The 20,895-nt window shown below is 44.5% G+C and overlaps 1 protein-coding gene across 3 annotated transcripts in view; it reads right to left on the reverse strand.

The window, feature by feature from the left end:
* Positions 1-20,895, reverse strand: part of GAK (cyclin G associated kinase) — an 82,107-nt gene that overhangs the window by 27,355 nt on the left and 33,857 nt on the right. For all 3 annotated transcript variants that reach the window (XM_035097131.2, XM_060268677.1, XM_060268676.1), the window contains exons 10-20: positions 19,431-19,536; positions 18,900-19,023; positions 8,468-8,517; positions 8,217-8,365; positions 6,878-7,000; positions 6,168-6,301; positions 4,229-4,423; positions 3,405-3,522; positions 2,802-2,881; positions 872-1,065; positions 524-679 (exon numbers count right to left, since the gene is read on the reverse strand). In XM_035097131.2, coding sequence (XP_034953022.1) covers positions 524-679; positions 872-1,065; positions 2,802-2,881; positions 3,405-3,522; positions 4,229-4,423; positions 6,168-6,301; positions 6,878-7,000; positions 8,217-8,365; positions 8,468-8,517; positions 18,900-19,023; positions 19,431-19,536 — 1,429 coding nt within the window. The remainder of the gene's footprint in view (positions 1-523; positions 680-871; positions 1,066-2,801; positions 2,882-3,404; positions 3,523-4,228; positions 4,424-6,167; positions 6,302-6,877; positions 7,001-8,216; positions 8,366-8,467; positions 8,518-18,899; positions 19,024-19,430; positions 19,537-20,895) is intronic.

A 20,895-nucleotide genomic window follows, 5' to 3' on the forward strand; every position in this document is an offset into this window, starting at 1 on the left:
ACTCTCCCCCCCCCAAACAGGCCTCCTATGAACACTCAAACTTCACGGTGGGATGGAGGGATTTTAAGCACTATCGTTCCAGATCCTTTGCAGAGAAATGATTGAAGACTCAGCTGCCCACAAATTGGGCTGCCTGAATGCTGCAATTCTGAAGGAGCAGGGCTTTTTTTGTGGGATTTGGACAATTTCACACAGAAGGATCCTTCCGCTGGGGGGGAGGGGGGGAAGGAATTGAGCTCTGGCCAGAAATGAGAAAGGAATAGAGGTGGACAACACCACCACCCTGAGACCCCTCTATCAACATAGGGTCCTTGGGGACAACCTCTTACTTGGTGCCTAGTCAGAGACAGCATTGCAGACTCCAGCTTTTCTCAGCCCAGAATTTTTATTTTACTTTTGTAGGACTTGAGTACACAGAGGATGAACACACTGATGTCAAGATGACTACTGTAGCAAGCAGGGCTAGAGCAAGGCTGGTGTCAAGCAACCAGAGAAGTGCTATGAAGCCATTGGTTTGCCCTACCTTGCCAGTCCAGTGTGTGGAAGAAATCTGCCTCCGCACTGCCGCTCGGTGGGGAGTCCGACTCCATGGGATCACCTTCTGGAGATGATTCTGACTTGGAGGCTTCTGCTTCATACTGGGCAGTTGACCCCGGTTGTCTAGGTAGCTCGGGCTTACCTAACAGGCAAAAAGTTCAAATGCGAGAAATTTAGGAACCTGCCACCTGTTAGGGAGAAGGAAGAAATGAGAGCTCGTGGTAAAAACAAAGCAACGGGGTGGGGTGGGGACAGGAGATAACTCCCCCCACAATATGAAACGGAAGCCTTTGAAAACACTAAAACACAAAACTGGACACATTTTTCTCATTACCAAATTTTGTTAATATTTCTTGCTGCTCTTCTCGGCTGGAGAAAAGGATCTTGGGATTTAGACCCTTGGTGTTCAAGTTATCCCAGGGGGCTCGCTCAGTGCTGGGCCTGTCCCGAGGCTCTACTTCAACTTCCAGATTCACTTGGAATAAGTCCGGATATTTCTCTTGAATGTCACATGCATCCAGATCGTACCTGCAACAATTTTACACAAGTTGACGATGGCAACGAATTAGACCACAATGCACAGGGAAGGTATTCTGTGCAAGCCACAGTGAAGCCAGTGGGATACAAATTCAATCAACCATCCATCCATCCATCAATTGTATATAGCCAAAGGTCTTTACAATGTACAGCAGATGATAAGAACAAAGCTGAAATCACACAACATGACCTAAAAAAGCTAAAAACATAAAAATTTACAGCATGAGGTTTTAAAATTAGGAAGCATTAACATATCTAGGGGACTCGGGTGGTGCTGTAGTCTAAACCACTGAGCCTAAGGCTTGTCGATCAGAAGGTTAGTGGTTCAAATCCCCGTGACGGGGTGAGCTCCTGTTGCTCGGTCCCAGCTCCTGTCAACCTAGCAGTTCAAAAAAAGTCAATGTGCAAGTAAATAAATAGGTACTGCTTCAGCAGAAAGGTAAACGGTGTTTCCGTGTACTGCTCTGGTTTCAGAAGCAGCTTAGTCATGCTGGCCACATGACCTGGAAAAACTGTCTGCGGACAAACGTCAGCTCCTTCAGCCAGTAAAGTGAGATAAGCGCTGCAACCCCAGAGTCGTTCGCGACTGGACTTAACTGTCAGGGGTCCTTTACCTTTTTTTAAACATATCTAGAATGGAGCTTCTTATCTGCCAGAACTAACTTGGCTACCAGATTTGTCATCTGGAGGTCTTTATCGGCTAGGAACTCAACTGTCACCTCCTGGAGGGACTGGCCTGAGAGACAGTCAAGAACAGATGATAAAAAAAATTCTCCGGGCATTGAATATAAGGGACAAAGCAGAAGGTTATACCTGACATCCTCAACCTGATTGCATCCATAAATGCACCTGCGTTCCACAGGGGGAATTCCCAAGTATCTCCGCTCTAAATATGCTGAGGGTACCTGTTGGAACCTTAGTCCAACAAACGCCCTACGCAGCTGCGGGGAAGTCAGTGTCTCAAGGTAATGGGGCCTTGAGTGGTTGATCTTGATTTGGGGGTACCAAATAGAATAACAGGCAGCCATAATGGATGCTCTATCTTGGTTGTCCTGATCAAAGATCCAATTTCTTAGGTCATATAGACTGATACAAACTCGCCTTACCCACCCATGTGTTTGGTTATTATGATTGACAATCATCAACGTGGGTCAATGCCAACTTGGAGCAGCTCAGGAATAATTTTTAGAGCCCCAAATGCAGAGTGCCCACAGGTTTACCCGCTTAACCCATGTTTGGTGTTGTCAGAAGCAACAAACAGCTCTGGTGGGGAGACTCTGCACGCAGGATGGAAAGGGGCTGAGCCATGCAATCTTCAGCCTGAGGCTGAACCCTTAATTCCAGTTCACGTTACAATGCTGTGATAGCTCAGAGACAAAGTACAGTGGTACCTCGGGTTACAAACACTTCGGGTTACAGACTCCACTAATCCGGAAGTAGTACCTCAGGTTAAGAACTTTACCTCCGGATGAGAACAGAAATTGCACACAGCAGCAGTGGGAGGCCCCATTAGCTAAAGTGGTACCTCAGGTTAAGAACGGACCTCCGGAACGAATTAAGTTCTTAACCTGAGGTACTACTGTACACAGCTAAGGAAGTGTGTTAAAGAGAAAGCTACAGTTTAAACACACACACACACAACTGCAAAACTACTTCTGCAGTTAAAATGGGAGTACTTTTTGCCATTATGCTGGGGAAAGTTATCACCAAACAGGTTATCAACGTACTTCGCAAATTTCACAGTAGTGGCATTCCGTGGGACAAATCCTGTATGAAACTGGATCTGGAACATCTTCATTGATGCCATCTTGCAAAGCAATACAAACAAAGAAAGAAAAGGACAGGACATGATTTCTATCTTTGTGATGAATTTTAAGTTATTCTCATTCTCTGTATGTTTGGTTTTAAAAAAAAACAAAAAACCAACACCACGTTTTATGAACACCACATACAAATTCTGAGCATTGAGTGGTATCTAAATATCTAAAATTAATTAAACAAATAAGATATAAGAGAAATAATGTGAAACGAAGGAATTAATGCCAGGCAATATCGTGCACTGCATCAGAGATGTTATTAGTGACTTTGGTCAGGGAAATCACTTTGTTACTTCTATAATTTATTAAAAGCACGTGAAGCGTTGTCTCCTCTTCTGCTTCTACAGATGTAGGGCAACTATAATCAGTCTTGTCCAGCCCTGTGGGCAAATGTATTGCCCGAAATGTATTGCTACGGCAAGTAAAAATATCCCTCAAGAACCCCAGTGGAGTTCCATACAAAACAAAACAAAACAAAACAAAACAAAATATAGTTCTATCTTTTCAGCTTACCTTGGCTTGGAGTCTGCCACCCAACGTGGACCTGGCATGATAGATAACAATGAGAACATCTCCTTGGACTGTTATGCCTAACGGGATCAAAGCTTTGCCATCTTCCATCTTAAAATCCCTAAGCGAGAGGGAGAAGAACCAGGCATCGCACGTCAATATGCAGCAGAGCAATTTAGAAACATTACGGCCCAGGTGGGGGAATGCACAGACCCGCTCCCTCAGATGTTGTCGGTCTCCAACTTCGATCATCCCCTGCCACCATGGCCTGAGGTCAAGGATGATGGAAACTGTAGTCCAGCAATATCTGGAGGGTGCCAGGCTCGGTTCTCGAACGTCTCCATTGACAAACGTTTTGAAACCTGAACGCCGAAAAGCCAGGAGTAAATGCTTTCATTTTCAAATGCGCCTCAGAAGTCGAATGGCTTCCGCTGCGTGTTTTTCAATTTTCTCAATGCAATTTGCAGACTGCTCTTTGCACCTCTGTTTTCGAACGTTTTGGAAGTCGAATGGTCTTATGGAATGGATTACATTCGAGAACCAAAGTACCACTGTAACTGGTTACAATTTGATTTCTTCAACCCCCAAGGAGCCCAGAGGGTGTGAGGTGGTGGGTTGCGGCAGCGAGGCCATGCCCAACCTGCATCAAACTACGCACACGGGGCTCCTATTCCTTCTCACAGGAGTGTTTTAAAGGAAGCTGGGCTACTCACAAGTTGCTACACAAGAAAGCTAAGGATGAAAAAGCTAAGTGGGAAGTTTCTGCCTGGGCTGTAGATGACATTAACACGGATCCCTGAGAAACTCAGGCCTCGCTACCCACTTACTTCATTTTATCATATTCTTGTGAGGTAGTGGCTACTCTTTCGTCCCCGACATAAACTTCACAGAAAGGCCTGCAGCCATTGCGCTGCTTGTTGAACTGAGGGACTGGAGTCATGACAATAGACTTGATGAGGATTAGCTTGCTGTGAGGGATGATGGGCTCTTCAGCCATCATGTCGCACATGTACTCTATATACCTGTGGAAACAAGGACGCAGCAGAAGTCAAACAACGTAATGCTTCGAGTCAGTGAAACTGTGAACTCAACGCTGCACACCCTGGCTGGTCGTTCACAGCCTTGTAAGTCCACAAAAAGTTTCTAGTCCATAGGAATATTTCCCCGCTCCCTCTAGCCACATGTGTTACATGCCAACATTTGAGGCCCACAGATTATCCGAAAAGAATAAATGGGCAGTTCTCTTCCATTGTTAACACTTCCCTGTCCAGGGAAATGAGTCCTAGAAGACCAGTTCTCTGCCTTGCAGGCCTTTTCCCACCTGGCCTGGAAGGGTGGGGCCTTGGCTAACTCCAGCCACAAAAACTGAAGAAGCTGAACAAACTCTTGGGCTGAGGTACTGTTGCTGATTTTAATTTTGTGTATCTTTATATTTTTACTCTTACGATTTATGTGGAAATCGTTCACTTTGTCTGTGTGCTTTTCAACGTTTTGTTTATGACTGATTCTGTTACGTTTGCAGTTATGTAATTTTTTAATATATTGTGGCGCTGTGAGTTAAACCACAGAGCCTAAGGCAGGCATCCCCAAACTTCGGCCCTCCAGATGTTTTGGCCTACAATTCCCATCATCCCTGGCCACTGGTCCTGTTAGCTAGGGATCATGGGAGTTGTAGCCCAAAACATCTGGAGGGCCGCAGTTTGGGGATGCTTGGCCGAGGGCTTGCCGATCAGAAGGTCGGCGGTTCAAATCCCCGCGACGGGGTGAGCTCCCGTTGCTCAGTCCCTGCTCCTGCCAACCTACTGTGTTTCTCCAAAAATAAGACACCGTCTTATATTTATTTTTCCTTTAAAACAAAACAAAACACGGTGGCTTATTTTCAGGGGATGTCTTATTTTTTTATTAAGTATGGTACAGTTTAACCTCCAAGGTTAAACTGCCTATCACTATGATTTATTTTCGGGGTATGGCTTATTTTCGGAGAAACACGGTAGCAGTTCGAAAGCTGTACGCCAGCTCCCTTGGCCAGTAAAGCGAGATGAGCGCCGCAACCCCAGAGTCATCCGCGACTGGATCTAATCATCAGGGGTCGCTTTACCTTTTAAGCTGCCTTGAGCATGGTTTTAACTTTGGGAAAGCAGCAAACAAATAAAATGATTTGCTGAGATTTTACATGTCACGGTTAGTCAAACAAGCGGCTATTTACAAGTGTATCTTACTGAATGCATACCTAATAGGGCATAGTTAAAGCTCACATAAATGATTATGGATCTTTACAGAAAAGGGCAATATTCTGCAACTTCTGCAAAGTTTGCTACTTGCTTAGGGCAAACAGCCATTATTCCAGCCAAACCTGTGAGTGGCAGATGTCACTTGTTTCCTGCTCAATAAAGAATGAATAAACCACACCAGACCATATAGCTAGTCTGTGAAGTGCTTTCAAGTAAGCACCAAACAGATATTCAAATCCTATCAATGAAAGGGGAAATGAGGGCCATGCTAGCTGGACTCTGATCCTCACAGAGCCCCAGCTGCCATTCACATCTGTATATAAGGCCCCCAACATGTTTAGGCTTAGCCGGAGGCGGGAGAGGTAGCCCCTTGATGCAATTCAAAAAAAGCAATGTACAGTAGTGTGTAATGTCTGCATGAGATTTTTTAAATCTTCCATCTATCTCAATCTTCATAACATATATCAAGGCTTCTGCAAGAGAGAGAGAGAGAGAGGAAAGAACAGCTTCATTGAACAACTGAACAATTGCTCACCTCTTATGGGATGGCCAAATGCCTGGCGGGCAGCGCTTCATGCTAAACATATAAACAGCAGCTTCAGCCGTAGTGAACAGACGGCAGAAACATAAGAAAGAACACACAACAACAGCTGACGCTGCTCTTCCATCCTACCAAAAGGAAAAGAAAAGAAAAATACAAGGGTAGGAACAGTAGCTATTGATGGGAAAATGTCATTTATTATATACCAGCTCTTGGATAATGTTTTCAATCAAAGGAATGTCACAAGTCCACTACCGAATTCACGAGCAATTAGGCACAAGCTCAGAGGGAGGAAGAAAGATATCTTTGTTCCAGCGACAGGAACAGAGAACAGATACTCCTTGGACATTTTGATACAGTTTTGGTTAAGTCCCAACTTCCATATTACTTCAAATTCCCCCTTTTCTGTATACTTTTAACGGGGGTGGGAGGGAGTTGAAATTCTAAGTGGATCAGCTGCTCAGTGGTTCCTCCTCCAATCCTATCCTATCACCTTTCAAATGTTGATTCTAAGTTATGGTATCTCTCTTCTCTTTGCAATCTACAATGCTTAGTTTTTAAAACCATTCTATTTGCTCCCCCCCCCCCCGCCCAACCCACTCAACCTATCCATTCGTGGAGGGTTTGGAGAGAGTCAACATTTCTTTCCAAGTTTCTTGTATTGTTGGAGCTAGAGGAGCATTTCAAGACCTATTGCTACTTACAAGGCAGTGCACTATGCAAACGTTCTTTGGGTCTTGCTTCAGCCACAAATGCATGTTCTTGCAAATGCTATAAAGGTTTTGAAGATTTGGCGAACGCCTTGCTGGCCAGCCACATTCGGACACCTGTTTCAGAGACAGTACAGGGTGGGGGTGTGCATGAATTTAACTCATTTTAATCAGAAACTTGTGTGTAGCTTTCAAGTCTGCTATATAACAAATGAAATTTGTTCAACTTCCCTCCCCCCTAAAAAAAAAAAGATCCCCAGAAACAGACAAGGTGACCAAAGCCAAGACGTGCTATTTCAGACTCTGAACCCTCGTTTATATTTTGCAAATTTCATAAAAGGAAGCTCAGCAGCTTAGCAGGCAAGTGACGACCTGCCATCTGTTTCGTGATGTTAAGAAAAATGCTAGGCTAACCTTGCTGAATTTCTGCGCATTTCCAACCATCCTCATGATTTAGCAACATAACACAATTTAGATTAAAGTGCAGCACTGATATAGGTATAGGCTTTAAAAAAAGGGAGGGGTCTCATCTTGGTCTCACGGCATCTGTTTATACTGCTGCTCTAAACCAATTTCCACACTTTTTTGGAAACCAGAACCTGCACATGGCCCTTTCCCAATTTTCTGAAAGGAGTTAACATCCCTGTTATAAGAAAGCAGGGTGTGATAAAATACGTCTCTCTCACATGTTTTATCACTTATTTCAGCCAAGCAGCTCAGGATATAAGCAGAATGTTTCATTTTACTACAATGCTGCAAGAAGGGTGAGGGATTTGTGACTTGCCTAAGGCCACTGAGGAACTATCACAGCAGCGCTTTCTACCTAGGTTTTCCCATCTAAATCCAGAAGCGACCAATCAACCCCAAAGAAGTGAAATATAAACACACAATTGCGCTAACCTGGTGGCTTCCAGATGTTTTGGACTAGAACTTACATCAGTCTGAGCCAGCCTCCAGCCAACATGGCCAAAGGCCGGAAATATTATTATTATTATTATTATTATTATTATTATTATTATTATTATTATTATTATATCCTGCCCTTCCTTCTGAAGGGGCCCAAGGCACTAAACACATCAATACCAAAAACATTTAAAAAGCATTCTGGAAACAGTCCAAACCATTCCAAAAAAAATTCTCTCATTTGTACAGGGAAGCCAAGCAGGTAGAGGAGAAGAAAAATAAATGACATATCACTCCTCTCCCTACATCCTAGCAAGTCTCACAGCTTCCCACATGTCAAGGAAGCACCAGGTTACAAGTTTCTACTGGAAAAGAAGAAGACATTGCAATGGCAACAGGAACAGTGGCAAAGCACCACTGGCTTACAAACCCTATTGTGAAATCTGGAGGGTCTGTACGTTCTCGGAGACAGATTGTAGACAGCATAGCGTCCGGGATGTTTCGAGTCTAAGAACAAGCGCACGTCTTCTATGTTATTTTTTATTGCAGACTCCACACCTTCTGCTGGAAAGGACATCACTGGGGAGGAAGGGGGGGGGGAAACGATAGCAGAGGCTCAGGCCTTTGTTTTCATAAAAGCAGCTAGAATATGCAATTTGATAAAGGATGATCTTATCATACCAGCAATTCTGGAAGTGATGTATGATAAATCCAGATCCCCCTTGGCATAACTGAAATATAAAGAGAGGAATACTCAAGTTAACATTACAGAACTTCTAGGCTAGTTCGAAAATGGAGACAGAGTTTTCAGGATGGGAAGTACCTTGCTAGCTTCTCTATGCCAGCTTCCCTTCAAGCTGGAATACCAACACCTCCCACCCACCTTTGGAGAGTCTGTCCTACATCTGTCTCAAATTTCCGAATTATAGAAGGTATCTAAAGAATCTAGCACAGCAGTGTAAGTTAGCAAGCAGATGGCACCGTCCCATTCATGAAGCTCTCTGTCTCCAGGGCAGAATATGTGACACCCTGAAACTGAATGTTTTGAATACTTAAAGCAACAAAGAAAATTCTTATGGCGGGCAGGGGGAGAGAGATAAGACTATTCTCAGTGATCTACATCAGCTTTCCCCAACTTCATACCCTCAAGATGTATGGGTCAATTCAGCTACCAGTCAACACGGCCAAGTCAAAAATGATGGAAGTTGTAGTCCCCAAGCCTGGAGGGCACTCGGATGGGGAAGACTGAGGTTTGTGAGATTAATATCCCATTATTCTCATGGCTACTGCAGCACTAACTTCAAGCCACAGGGGCTGTAGAAGCTTCCTTGACCAACAGCTACAGGTGTCCCAACACTGAGGCCAAGATTCGCCACCAATATGAAATTGACAAGCTGCTTCCCACCTCTCAGATCTGCTGAGTAGCACCTTGAGGATCTGGCAATGAGCTGATGGGGTTAGAGTAGGAGTGTGTACACTCCTTATTAAAATAAAATAAAATCAGGACTATACAAAGCAATACAATTTCAATGACTTCTCTCATCTTCTACCGCTTTTGGAGAGGGTTCAAACAAAATATGATTTCTGGGGCTTTTCTAGGTTCCCACAACGCTGACTCACCTAACCCGGTTTATGCTTCACTTGGCCACTAGTAAATAGTTTAGTCTGTGGTTTTACACAGAGGGGAAAAGGTTTAGGAATGTCTCTAAAGCAGAGCTTTAGAATCTGTGGCCCTCAAAATATTGGACTACAACTCCAATCCTTCCTCACCACTGGCCTGTCTGGCTGAGGCTGCTGGGATTTGGAGTCCAACAACATCTGGAGGGCACCAGATTCCCTTGCCCTGCTCTATGGTTAAACAAAAAACAGAGACGTTCCTAATTCATGAGCGCACAGAAAGAGCCTAGCTTAAAAGAGAACTGAATTAAGAGAGATGGATTAGCACTTTAAGTGCAAATACACAAAATACTATCAATAAACCAGCATAAAGGTATATCAGTTGCAAGCAAACAAGTGAACAGAAATGAGAAGAATTGAACAGAAGCAGGTTAACCTAGGTCAGCACCACAGGTATGTTCTAGCAGAGATAAGTGTGTTTATAATTTGAAATAGAGGATTGGCACTGTTAAAGAAATGTTGTGGAGGCAAAATATTACAGAGCAAGCACAACCCATACTCACCCTCCAAAAAGATAACCTTAAGATACACAAACTTCCCCCACACATTCCAGTAAGGCACAAGTTTCCTTCTTCTAACAAAAGCCATTGAAGATTACTGGAGGGTAGGGGCTTGGGGGAAAGAGTTTCATTTTTTAAATATCTATGTTTATGTTAGGAAAACTCCCACCAAGTAGAAAATTTGCACATTGGGGATGGCAGTTGTAGTCTAGTCCTTTCCACGGTGTATAGAAAGTTGTGTTTGCACATATGTGTGCACACAGAGAGAGCACTTTAAAAAGCACAATTATTTTCCACCCCTTCATTTACAGTCCAGTGTGATGCAGTCCCTGGATGGAGTCCATTTTGCTGAATGTTTAGGTCAGCTGGTCAGTCCAGTCTTCTATTTCACTACTTTTTATGAGATGTGTGTGTCTCCACTCAACATGAAAGAATATTCCTAAACTAGAATAGGTTTATGTGTTGCCAGCTAGGTACAGTCAAACCTCAGTTCCCAAATGCCTCCGTTATTTTGTACGTTTCGGCTCCCGAATGCCAAAAACCCGGAAGTAAATGCTCTGGTTTTCTAACGTTTCTCAGAACCCTAATGTCCAATGTGGCTTCCGCTTGAGTGAAAGAAGCTCTTGCAACCAATCGGTTGCTGAACGTTTCAGAAGTCAAACGGTCTTCCGGAACGGATTATGTTTGACAACAGAGGTTTGACTATACTTGTCAGTCAATCACACAGGTGCTTTTAGAAAAGGTCACCGACTTTCTTTTAAGCATTCACCCTTGGGGTCCAAGTGCATATGAAACGCTTCGTTTTATTCTCTTTAGTTCCACCACCCTGTGTGCCCCGCCATGCAACATGTTGCTTCTATTTCTTCAATGTGCTACCTGCCTTGCATATTAAAACCAGCTAAAACTTGTCTCCCAATCATTCCTTAGTTACTATCTGGACCAGGGCCAGATTTAGGTTTGATGAGGCCCTAAGCTACTGAAGGTAATGGGGCCCTTTATATGTCTAGCTCTCCTTTGACATATTGTCACTGTTTTTTTCTGTTGAATATATGCTATATACACGGCCCATTACTTACATCATAGGAGCCTACACAATACCAAACACTGTTGCTGTATGTAGGTTTTGTTTTGTTTTATTTGTTTTTTATCTTATATTTTGGAATGTACATCCAGGTTTTTTTTCCTTTAATTTTTTTGGGGGCCCTCCCAAGAGAGTGGGGCCCCAAGCTATAGCTTGTTTAGCTTATACGTAAATCCGGCACTGAACTGGAATAAGAGATGTAGGGCAGGATTCAGCTAAGTTGCTGCAGTTGCGGAAAGACGTCTGCTAGCGCAATGGGACTTTCCTCCTTCCCCCAGAGCATCCCCTACTAAACTGGTTCTGTAGTGGGGCACGACAGCTGAAAATAATGCCTATGCATTTCACATCTGGCAACCAATGTGCCCCTTTGGTTTCAGATGGGTAAAAGGTAAAGGGACCCCTGACAGTTAAGTCCAGTCATGGACAACTCTGGGGTTGTGGCGCTCATCTTGCTTTACTGGCTGAGGGAGCCGGCATACAGCTTCCGGGTCATGTGGCAAGCATGACTAAGCTGCTTCTGGCGAACAAGAGCAGCACACGGAAACGCCGTTTACCTTCCCGCTGTAGCGGTACCTATTTATCTACTTGCACTTTGACGTGCTTTCGAACTGCTAGGTTGGCAGGAGCTGGGACCGAGCAATGGGAGCTCACCCCGTCGCAGGGATTCAAACCGCCAACCTTCTGATTGGCAAGCCCTAGGCTCTGTGGTTTAACCCACAGTGCCACCCATAGACGAGTCTAAAAAGCCCGGGACGCAAAATTTCACAGCTCTCTAGTGCTTATGGTGACTCATTTACCAGAAGTAATACATCCAGCGTTAACTCTGGAAGTGCATACTCAATTCTGACCAAACTAAGCCTCCTAGAGCATCAAGAGGAAAAAAAGATGTAGAGATTTGGCAGATTTGTTTAAAACAAAAACAGAAGCTCTGAAGTTATACATGTATTAAGACTATCAAAAGATACTTAAGTAGAATGAAATTCGGCATCTACAGGACAATCCCTTTATTCATATTGCTGTAGGTCTATCAATCGTGTTCAGTGCATTGAACACGATTAGCGTGCCATCTCTTATGTATAACTTGAGAGTTCAGAAACTTCTCTGTATGACATAGTTAACGTTAGCAGGTTAAGACCAGAACAATCCTGTTAGCATGCAACACAGAGAACACAGACAACTGAGGCATATTTACCTTGGACTGCTAAGAACGTGGGCATGGATTGATGAAAGTTGAAGGGAGGGGAAAAAATGGGCAAGGAAATAAGCATCACACGCAAAATCAAGATGCAAAATAAAAAGAGAATGAGAGAAAGCCCTCTCCAAAACAACCATCTCATAACCCTCTGAAAAACAAAACTTGCTTCCCCTCCTTAACGAATGCCTTAAGTCACATTAGGAAAACACTACTATAGGTAATGAAAACCATTAATGCTAGGAATCTAAAAATAAATAAGAGCGCCAGCCATTGCAGTTTTATTTGTTTGCATTGCTTTGAAAAGCATTTAATGGCAAGATATACAGTGGTGCCTCGCTAGACAAATTTAATTCATTCCACGGGTCTTTTCTTATAACGAAAAATTCGTCTAGCGAATCCCATAGGAATGCATTGAAAAAAATTTTTGAATTTCCCCCCCATAGGAACGCATTAATTGAATTTCAATGTATTCCTATGGGAAACCGCGATTCGCTAGACGAATTTTTCGTAAAACGAATTCGTCTAGCGAGGCAACCTTCACTAGAAAAAACCTTTCATTAAGCGGAAATTTCGTTAAGCAGGGCATTCGTTAAGCGAGGCACCACTGTATAAAGAAAATAAGAAGCAATTTAAGGTTTGAGCTTCAAGTGATAGTATACATCCAACCAATTCATATCAGAACTGAAAAGAACGTTAAGCAAGTGCAACATTGACATAGAACATAGAAACCTCATCAGGAGTCAAGGGAATGGCATTTCATTTAGCCCAAAAGCAATTTGCATGAATGTTCCTAATACCCCACTGTTAGTCATGTTGCACTTCAGCGATATGTGCCAGTTGCACAGAGACAATGGATCTCCCCACCTACCTACCCCCAGTATCATGTTTACTTGGCACACCATCAGTCTCAAACCTGTTTGCTTCCAAGTAAACATGCATATGGTTACGGTGCAAGTGGCAATCTCACAGTTTGGAAATCACCTCATGCTAACATTATGGAAACTGCAGTTTCAGAATTACAAACCTCAAGACATAAGACCTTTCATCATCCACGGGGCCCCCAGATTACTTAAGATGGGATCCAAAAATTATTGTTAGCAAACCCAAAAGGCATTGGGATTTCTATTCATTTCTGTTTTCCCTCGGAAAGCATTCTGCCTGCTCGTTAGAGCAAGACTGGAGTGAGGGTGGGAGCAAGTCTGCTATTCAAAACTCCTTTCAGCGCCATGTTACAACGAAAGAGCAAGAAGCAAACACCAGCTACAAGACCCCTTCCGAAGTGTGGAGCTCATGCATAGTTCTTCGGATCTAGGCCTCAGTAGAGATGAAATATATATTTTGTGCAAAAAGGTATGAGCTGCAATGTGCTATGTTGTTGTAATCTGCCCAGGAGCCTTGTGGTGAAGGGGTGTGTGTTAAGAAAGCCAATATAATAGCATAAATAAACCTTTACACTGCTCATGCAAATTATTTCTTTTGGGGAGCAAGCAGGTATCTATCTATAAGTTAAATATGGCATCAGCTAACAGCGAGAACACAGAATTCATGCCAAACCCTTTGCTTTGGTTTTACCACAATAGCTCACCAGTTTGCAGTGGGAAAATGTAGGGTTTTTTTTACTATTTACATTCATAACATGTACATACAAGAGACTTTGATTTATTGCACATTAATGATTTCAGCACGGAGGATGCCAGCAATATGGCTTGGCTCATTAAGAACTAAGCACAAATTCTGTAGTGGGGTTTTGCTTTCGGTTTGGGGTTTTTTTTGACTCGGTTGCTATACAGTTCTCCCTACCGTCACTAACCAATTCCCCATGGTCAAGTCCATCCACACCTGGGCCCTCAAAAGATCTTTACTGAAGGGTCAGCTTTTTCACCTTGCCCAGGAAAGGCCCTGCTTGAAAGAGACGGTTCCAGTCCATCCCAGAGGGGTTTCTCTCTGGCAGAAGACGGCGGCTAGCATTCAAGCACCACACTTGGGAGAGAGCAGAAAGATGGGAGGAGGGCTGGCTGATCTACCCTTGGGCCTATGAGGCCTCTGCCCTTGGGTAACCAACAAAAACTGCATCATGAAAAAGGTGAATGAAAGATGGCTTACCATTGGTTAGCTTAACCTTGAGGTCATAATCACTCCTCAGTAATAAGCCTCAAGCCTCTCTTATTTTCCCCTGTATAAGACTAGGGGTTTTTTAACCCAAAAATTAGGTTTAAAATTGGGGCTCGTCTTATACACGGTAGTGGTGAGGGGGTCTTTTCTTAATTTGGAGTCCCCAAGGGGGCATCTTATACATGGGGACGTCTTATACACAGAAAACTTTATTATGTATAATGAGATAAGAATCCAATGTCCTTATTCAGGCCAGGTCTCTCCATGGTTTTAAGCTTGGTAATGAGTTGCAATTCAGCAACTTCTCTTTCCAGTCTGTTTCTGAAATTTTTCTGTAATAAGACAACTACCGTGTTTCCCCTTTTTTAAGACACCGTCTTATAACTTTTTTTTCTCAAAAAAAAACACAGGTTGTCTTATTTTCGGTGGGGTGTCTTATTTTTTTATTACCTGTCATCTAGCCCAAATTCTACTATCAGGTTACCCCAATGCAGATGCAGCACATGAGTGTCTGATGAGAGGGGAAAGAGACGGAAAAGGAGGGAGGGAGAGAAGTTCCAGAGCAACCCCCTAGCCCTCCGGATGCTGTGGGGCTGCAGGTCCCATCATCCCCAACCATTGGCCATGCTGGCTATTGGGAGTTGGAGTCCAGCAGCACCTGAAAGCCTGGCTTGGATTAACATCTTCTCGTTACCCCTCCCCATCCGCTACGCTTTGAGCAAAACGCCTAAGAGCAACGTGACGATGGGGAGGAAAGGTGGGGTTGGATTGAACCCTGAGAAAAGCAAACCCAAAAAGGTCCATACCTCCTGTTTCTTGTGCCCATTTCTGCTTTGCTGCAGATAACTTTTTAAAAGGAAAAGGAAACTACCCAGTTATATTCCCTTTTAAATGTGAAATTTAAACAGACAACAGAGTTCAATGGTTGTAAAGAACTAAAGAAAGACGTCTGTGCATTTCTCAATTGGCCGGGAGGGTTCCACAATTACACGCACACACAGAAACGAAATGGAGGGGGGAAATTGTAATAATAATGATGATGATGATAAGATATAGTTTGCATTTCTGTACATTACAAAAAGGGAAGAAAACAAGAAAGAAAATGCAAGAATCCAAAAGGCACACCCCAGTCGCCCTCCCACCCAGTCCCCTGATTTCTGCCGATCCGGAGGCCGCTGGCTCAGGCACTCCGCCCGTCCCGGCAGGGCGCTCTAAGCGCTTGCCACTGCAGCCGCCGGTTCTGGGCGGCGGGGAGGCAGGTCTCCTCGGCCAGGCCAAGCAGAGGCCGCTGGCTCAGGTGCTCCACCCGGCTGAGGTGCTCTGCCCGGCAGGGCGCTCGACATGCTCGGTGCTGTGGAGCGCTCAGCGTGCTCCATGCTGCAGCCGCCAGATCTGGGCACCGGGGAGGCAGGTCTCCTTGGCCGGGCCAGGCGGAGGCAAGACCGCTGGCTCGGGCGCTCTGCACGCTCGCCGCTGCAGCAGCAGCTGGCTCCTGGCACCGAGCCGGTAGGCCTCCTGCTGCTGCAGCCGGCGTTATGAGTCCCGCTGGCTGGCTGGGGCGCTCAGCGGTCTCGCTCCACATGGCATGGAGGTATGTCTTATTTTGGGGGTATGTCTTATATTTCGCAAATGTTTAAAAATCCTGCCATGGCTTACTTATGGCTACGTCTTTAAAAAAGGGGAAACACGGTACTTTGAGATCTTGTATAGAATGTCCTGGGAGATTGAAGTGTTCTCCTACTGGTTTCTCTGTCTTGTGATTCCTGATGTCAGATTTATGTCCATTTATCCTTTGGCGTAGGGTTTGGCCTGTTTGTCCAATATAGAGAGCTGAAGGGCACTGTTGGCATTTAACAGTCGTCAACAGGTTTACCACTCCTATCAGCCACTCACCCATTCCCACCACCCTTCTGAGTAATACCCCTCCCCACCTTTTGACTATACATAAGGGTCTGGTGACTTCTGTTTCAGTGTATCTGAAGAAGTGTGCATGCACACGAAAGCTCATACCTATGACAAACTTAGTTGGTCTCTAGGGTGCTACTGGAAGGAATTTATTTTATTTTTTGTTTCGACTACGTCTGACCAACACGGCTACCTACCTGTAACTTATACACAGAAAAATGTGGTACTTATTAGCTAAGTGCCTTATGACAAGGGCTTTCCCTCTCCATAGTCTCTGTCCATAGAGGCTAGGCTGATGGGTGCCAGGGGCAAGAGGAATGGCCTACCCCCAAAATCAACATTTTCTGCCAGCACTCCCAAGTTGCCTTCTCCCATAGAAGTACATGTAGGCACAGTACTAAGGGGAAGCCATGCTACAAATAACCATTCAGCCGTGGTGGAGCGTTTTTCGGTAGAGCCTGGGGTGGGGTGGGGCATGCCACAGGAGTGACCCCACCCACCCACTGGAGCTAAGCAGGGCTGTGCTGCACCACCTACCCAGCTGTGCAGCGCGGAGCCCAGCCGGCCGATGCGGTCGACCTTCTGAGACTCGCCAAAGCGGTGCAGGGCTGGCAGGTCGCGAGGCTGAGAGTGGCATGAGAAGGACGCAACAGCTCATGCGCCCCTCCAACAACAGTGCCTGGGGCAATGTGCTCCCCACATTCCCCCCTATGCTATGAGCTAGGCTATGAGCCTCTGCATTGAGCTAGGAAACTGTGCCCCCAAAGCCCGCTGATGCTTTCAGCTGCAGTGGCTGCCGGTTATCTGAATAGGAAAGGTAAATAAAGGCTGGCGAACCCAGAACACAAGCACACTGCAGAACTGCACTGCGATTATAGACACACCCATCTTGAAAGAGTTCCACTGGGTGCTGGGAAGCAGGGTGTTGGAGAATCCCTTCTACTAACCTCGAGGCTCTTCAGATATTGGGAACCACAACTCTCAGCATCCCTGAACATGGGCCATGCTGGCTGAGGTTGAGGGTAGCTTTAGTCTGGCATCACCAGGACGGCACCAGAGGATGGGTTAGGCTGGCTTATATTCGGGGAGGGGGGGGCTCTTGAGTGCCTCAGCTGTCTCGAAGCTAGACTGGCAGCTTCCAGTAGCAAGTATTTTCCTATGGTAGCCCCAAGCTTGTGTGTTCCCTCTCTCCCCACACCCCCCAAAAAGTAGCCAATCTGTTCCACAATTTTAGTTTGTAGGAACCGGTTCCTACCTTTCCCCCACCCCCAGGTTTACTGTTGATCCTTATGGGTTTAGAGCTGTACTATTCTTTGTATTTATAATATGCTCATGTTTTACTTAAAGAAACAAACAAACCATACATATGTTAAGCACCATCTTTTCCCTTCTTTTACACCACAAACTGAAGTATGGCAGTCACAAGAGACAAGGCCTTTTCAGTGGTAGCCCTGTCCCTGGGACATTCTATCTAGCTGTGTGTCTGGCTGTGAACGTGAGTCTTTAAAGACTTCACTATTCCAATCTGCTTTTAAAATGAATGAACTTACTGATTCTAATTACTGCACTTTATTTATGTGCTGCATTTTGCAGTTCCTGTTTTAGGCTTTAAATAGTTACATTTTTAATTGTGAGGCACCCCTTTTTGGCCCTGAAAGGCAATATAAGAACAGCTAAATAAACAAGTTAATTTGGAACACCCAGTAATATTTGGAGCTTGCCAGGCTCGGCAGATGGGGATTTCTGTGCCTTTCACAAGTTTATTTTTACAGGTGGGGGAATCAAGCCAATCAGAAACTGCTATGCTTCAAACGTTCCGTCTAAACATTCAGCTACTGGGTTATTACATATTTCTTAACCTATCCTGGCTAGGATCCCACGTTTGCCACTTGCTTTTAGCAGGTGGTCTGTAAACCAGATGGCATGGAATTGCAGGATATCACATTGCCAAATTGCACTGCATGAAACAGAAGGGTAGGAGTGAAGCCACAAACCTGGCTGCTGAGTGGGGCAGAAGACCTTATGCCCACTATTGCATCTAGTTCTGTCCTGAACTTGTGTGATTGTGTCAGTACAACATTCTCAGTGTGAGAGCTCGAACCTCTCCAATAATGTAACATTTGCAGTACAGTATAAACCAGGTTAGGGATTATTATTTTAAAGCAGCTTTTTCTAGTGATGCTCACATATAATGCTTCTTACAGCCTTACCTTGGATCCCGAACACTTTGTGAGTCCAACTTTTTGGCTCCCGAACGCCACAAACCCGGAAGTGAGTGTTCTGGTTTGCGAACGTTCTTTGGAGCCTGAACATCCGGCATGGCTTCTGATTGGCTGCAGGAGCTTCCTGCAGCCAATCGGAAGCCACGCCTTGGTTTCCGAACATTTTGGAAGTTCCAAAACCACATAAACCACAATATCTTGAAACAGGATAGTGCCCAAAGCACAGATTCACCAGCTGATCCTATCATAACCCACCCCTTTCTGCTTTTTCACAAGTTTTGGAGAAGGCCATCTCTTTTTAAAAAACACATGTGGGGGCGGGAAAGACACAGTACATAAAATACCCAATGCAGTGAGGGAGAGGTGAATTATGTTTGTGGATCTGCATTCCCTTTATCAGCACAGTTACGGTTCTACTTACTTGGCCACAGACTGAATAACTTTCGAAGATGTGTCCTTGATATTTGTGAGAAACCTCTCCGTCCCGCCCCTAAGAATATCAAAGAATCCGCTGTAAGTCTGGTCACATTCGGCTACTGTCAGACCTAAGAGCCAAGGGCACAGAAAAGTAACTGAGCACAATTTCAGTCCATTAGCTTCAGTGTCAAACAATTTGGTGATGTACTTATACTCTATCCCAGGCATCCCCAAACTGCGGCCCTCCAGATGTTTTGGCCTACAACTCCCATGATCCCTAGCTAACAGGACCAGTAGTCAGGGATGATGGGAATTGTAGTCCAAAACATCTGGAGGGCCAAAGTTTGGGGGTGCCTGCTCTATCCTATATTTTTTGCATTTCTTTAGAAAGGCTTAGTCCCATTATTAAAAACAAATGGTCGGAAAACCAATTGCCAAGAAGTACAACCAGATATGGTACTGGGAGATCTCACATATTTTGAAGTTCTGATTAAAAAAATAAAATAGGGGGGGGGGAAATAATTCGGGAATATACCTGCATTGTACATGTTGTTGAGCTGTCCTGCTGGCTTCTGTGTTACTACAGCTGAAGATGTCCTGGGCGGAGCATTATTTCCATAGCCTCCATTTTGTTCAAGGAGCTGGAAAGAAAAACCAGCAATTTCCAGAATTAGCACTTCTATCTCTTTCAAACACACAAAGGGTACAAACAATACAGGGCATCTTAAAGCCCTTTGTCAGGCAGGATCCAGAAATCAATTGTATCCTGGCCATAAAATGGGTTCCGCCACTATTCTCTATTTTATTCATTTGGGGTTTTCATCTAATGAAGTTGGCAGAAAAATTAATTGAGGTGGGGGAAAACCCAGAAATCTTTATATGGAGGTCAATTAAGGACAAAGGAGGATAATGCTCCTTTACTCCGGAAGAGGAAATGTCAGCACATACCACTTCCCGCAGCCCTGCATGACAAGCTATACTTGCCAAGATAACTCATCAAAGCTGGAGGGAAATCAACAAACAGTGGTCCCTCGACTTACGAATTTAATCCGTTCCGAATGCACATTCGTAGGTCAAAATGTTTGTAAGTCGGAAAAAGCGGTTTCCCATAGGAATGCAAACAGAAAAATTTGGAAACAGAAAAATTCATAAGTCGAGTAAACCGCATCTAAAATTCGTAAGTCGAGAAAACCGCAACTGGTTTTCCTTTCAGATGTCAAAAAAACCGTAGGCGTGTGGCCATTTTTTTTTCATTCGTAACTTGAAATTTCGTAAGTCGAGTACTTTGTAAGTCCCTCGAGAGACCACTGTATACAGTATGTGTGTGTGTGTGTGTGTGTGTGTGTGTGTGTGTGTGTGTGTGTGTGTGTGTGTATGGTCCCATAACACAGCACAGAGGTTAGAGGAGAAGAGCCCAGGTCCAAAAAGGCTGAAGACTGAAGCTCAAGCTCTTAGCCTCTACACCAGCAAAGTCCTTGTTTCAACTCTGCCCTCCAAAAGCAATCTCGCTAGGTAGCTTTAGGCAAACTATCACCCTCTCAATTTCCTATCGGCCCAACCTCATATTGCTTCTTCTGCAACACAGAGGTAGTACTGATCTACTTTACAAGAGGGACGCAAACATCACATTGCATGTGAAGCACCAAATGTGTTTGGTAGATTGTGGTAAGGGAATGTTGCAAAGTCTGATCAGCACTTACATTTCAAGCAGTTCAGAAATAATAAAAAAGATTATTCACGTGCAAATGGCAAGGTGACTAGAAATGAAGCAGAAATGAATGCTCCCTACCAGCCTCCCCCAAACTCATGCCCACCAACTGTTGTGTACTACAGTCTCCATTAGCCTCAGTCTCCATAGCCAATGGCCGTGGATGATGGGAATTGTAGTCCAAAATGCTGAGGGGCACCAGGTTGGGGTTCCTCTATACCTGCTACTCATTTCCCTTATTCCCTGACTTCTGAGATCAGAGTCCTGAGGATGGGAAACAGAACAGAATTTA

Source organism: Zootoca vivipara, chromosome 16, assembly GCF_963506605.1.
Source record: "Zootoca vivipara chromosome 16, rZooViv1.1, whole genome shotgun sequence".
NCBI lineage: Eukaryota > Metazoa > Chordata > Lepidosauria > Squamata > Lacertidae > Zootoca > Zootoca vivipara.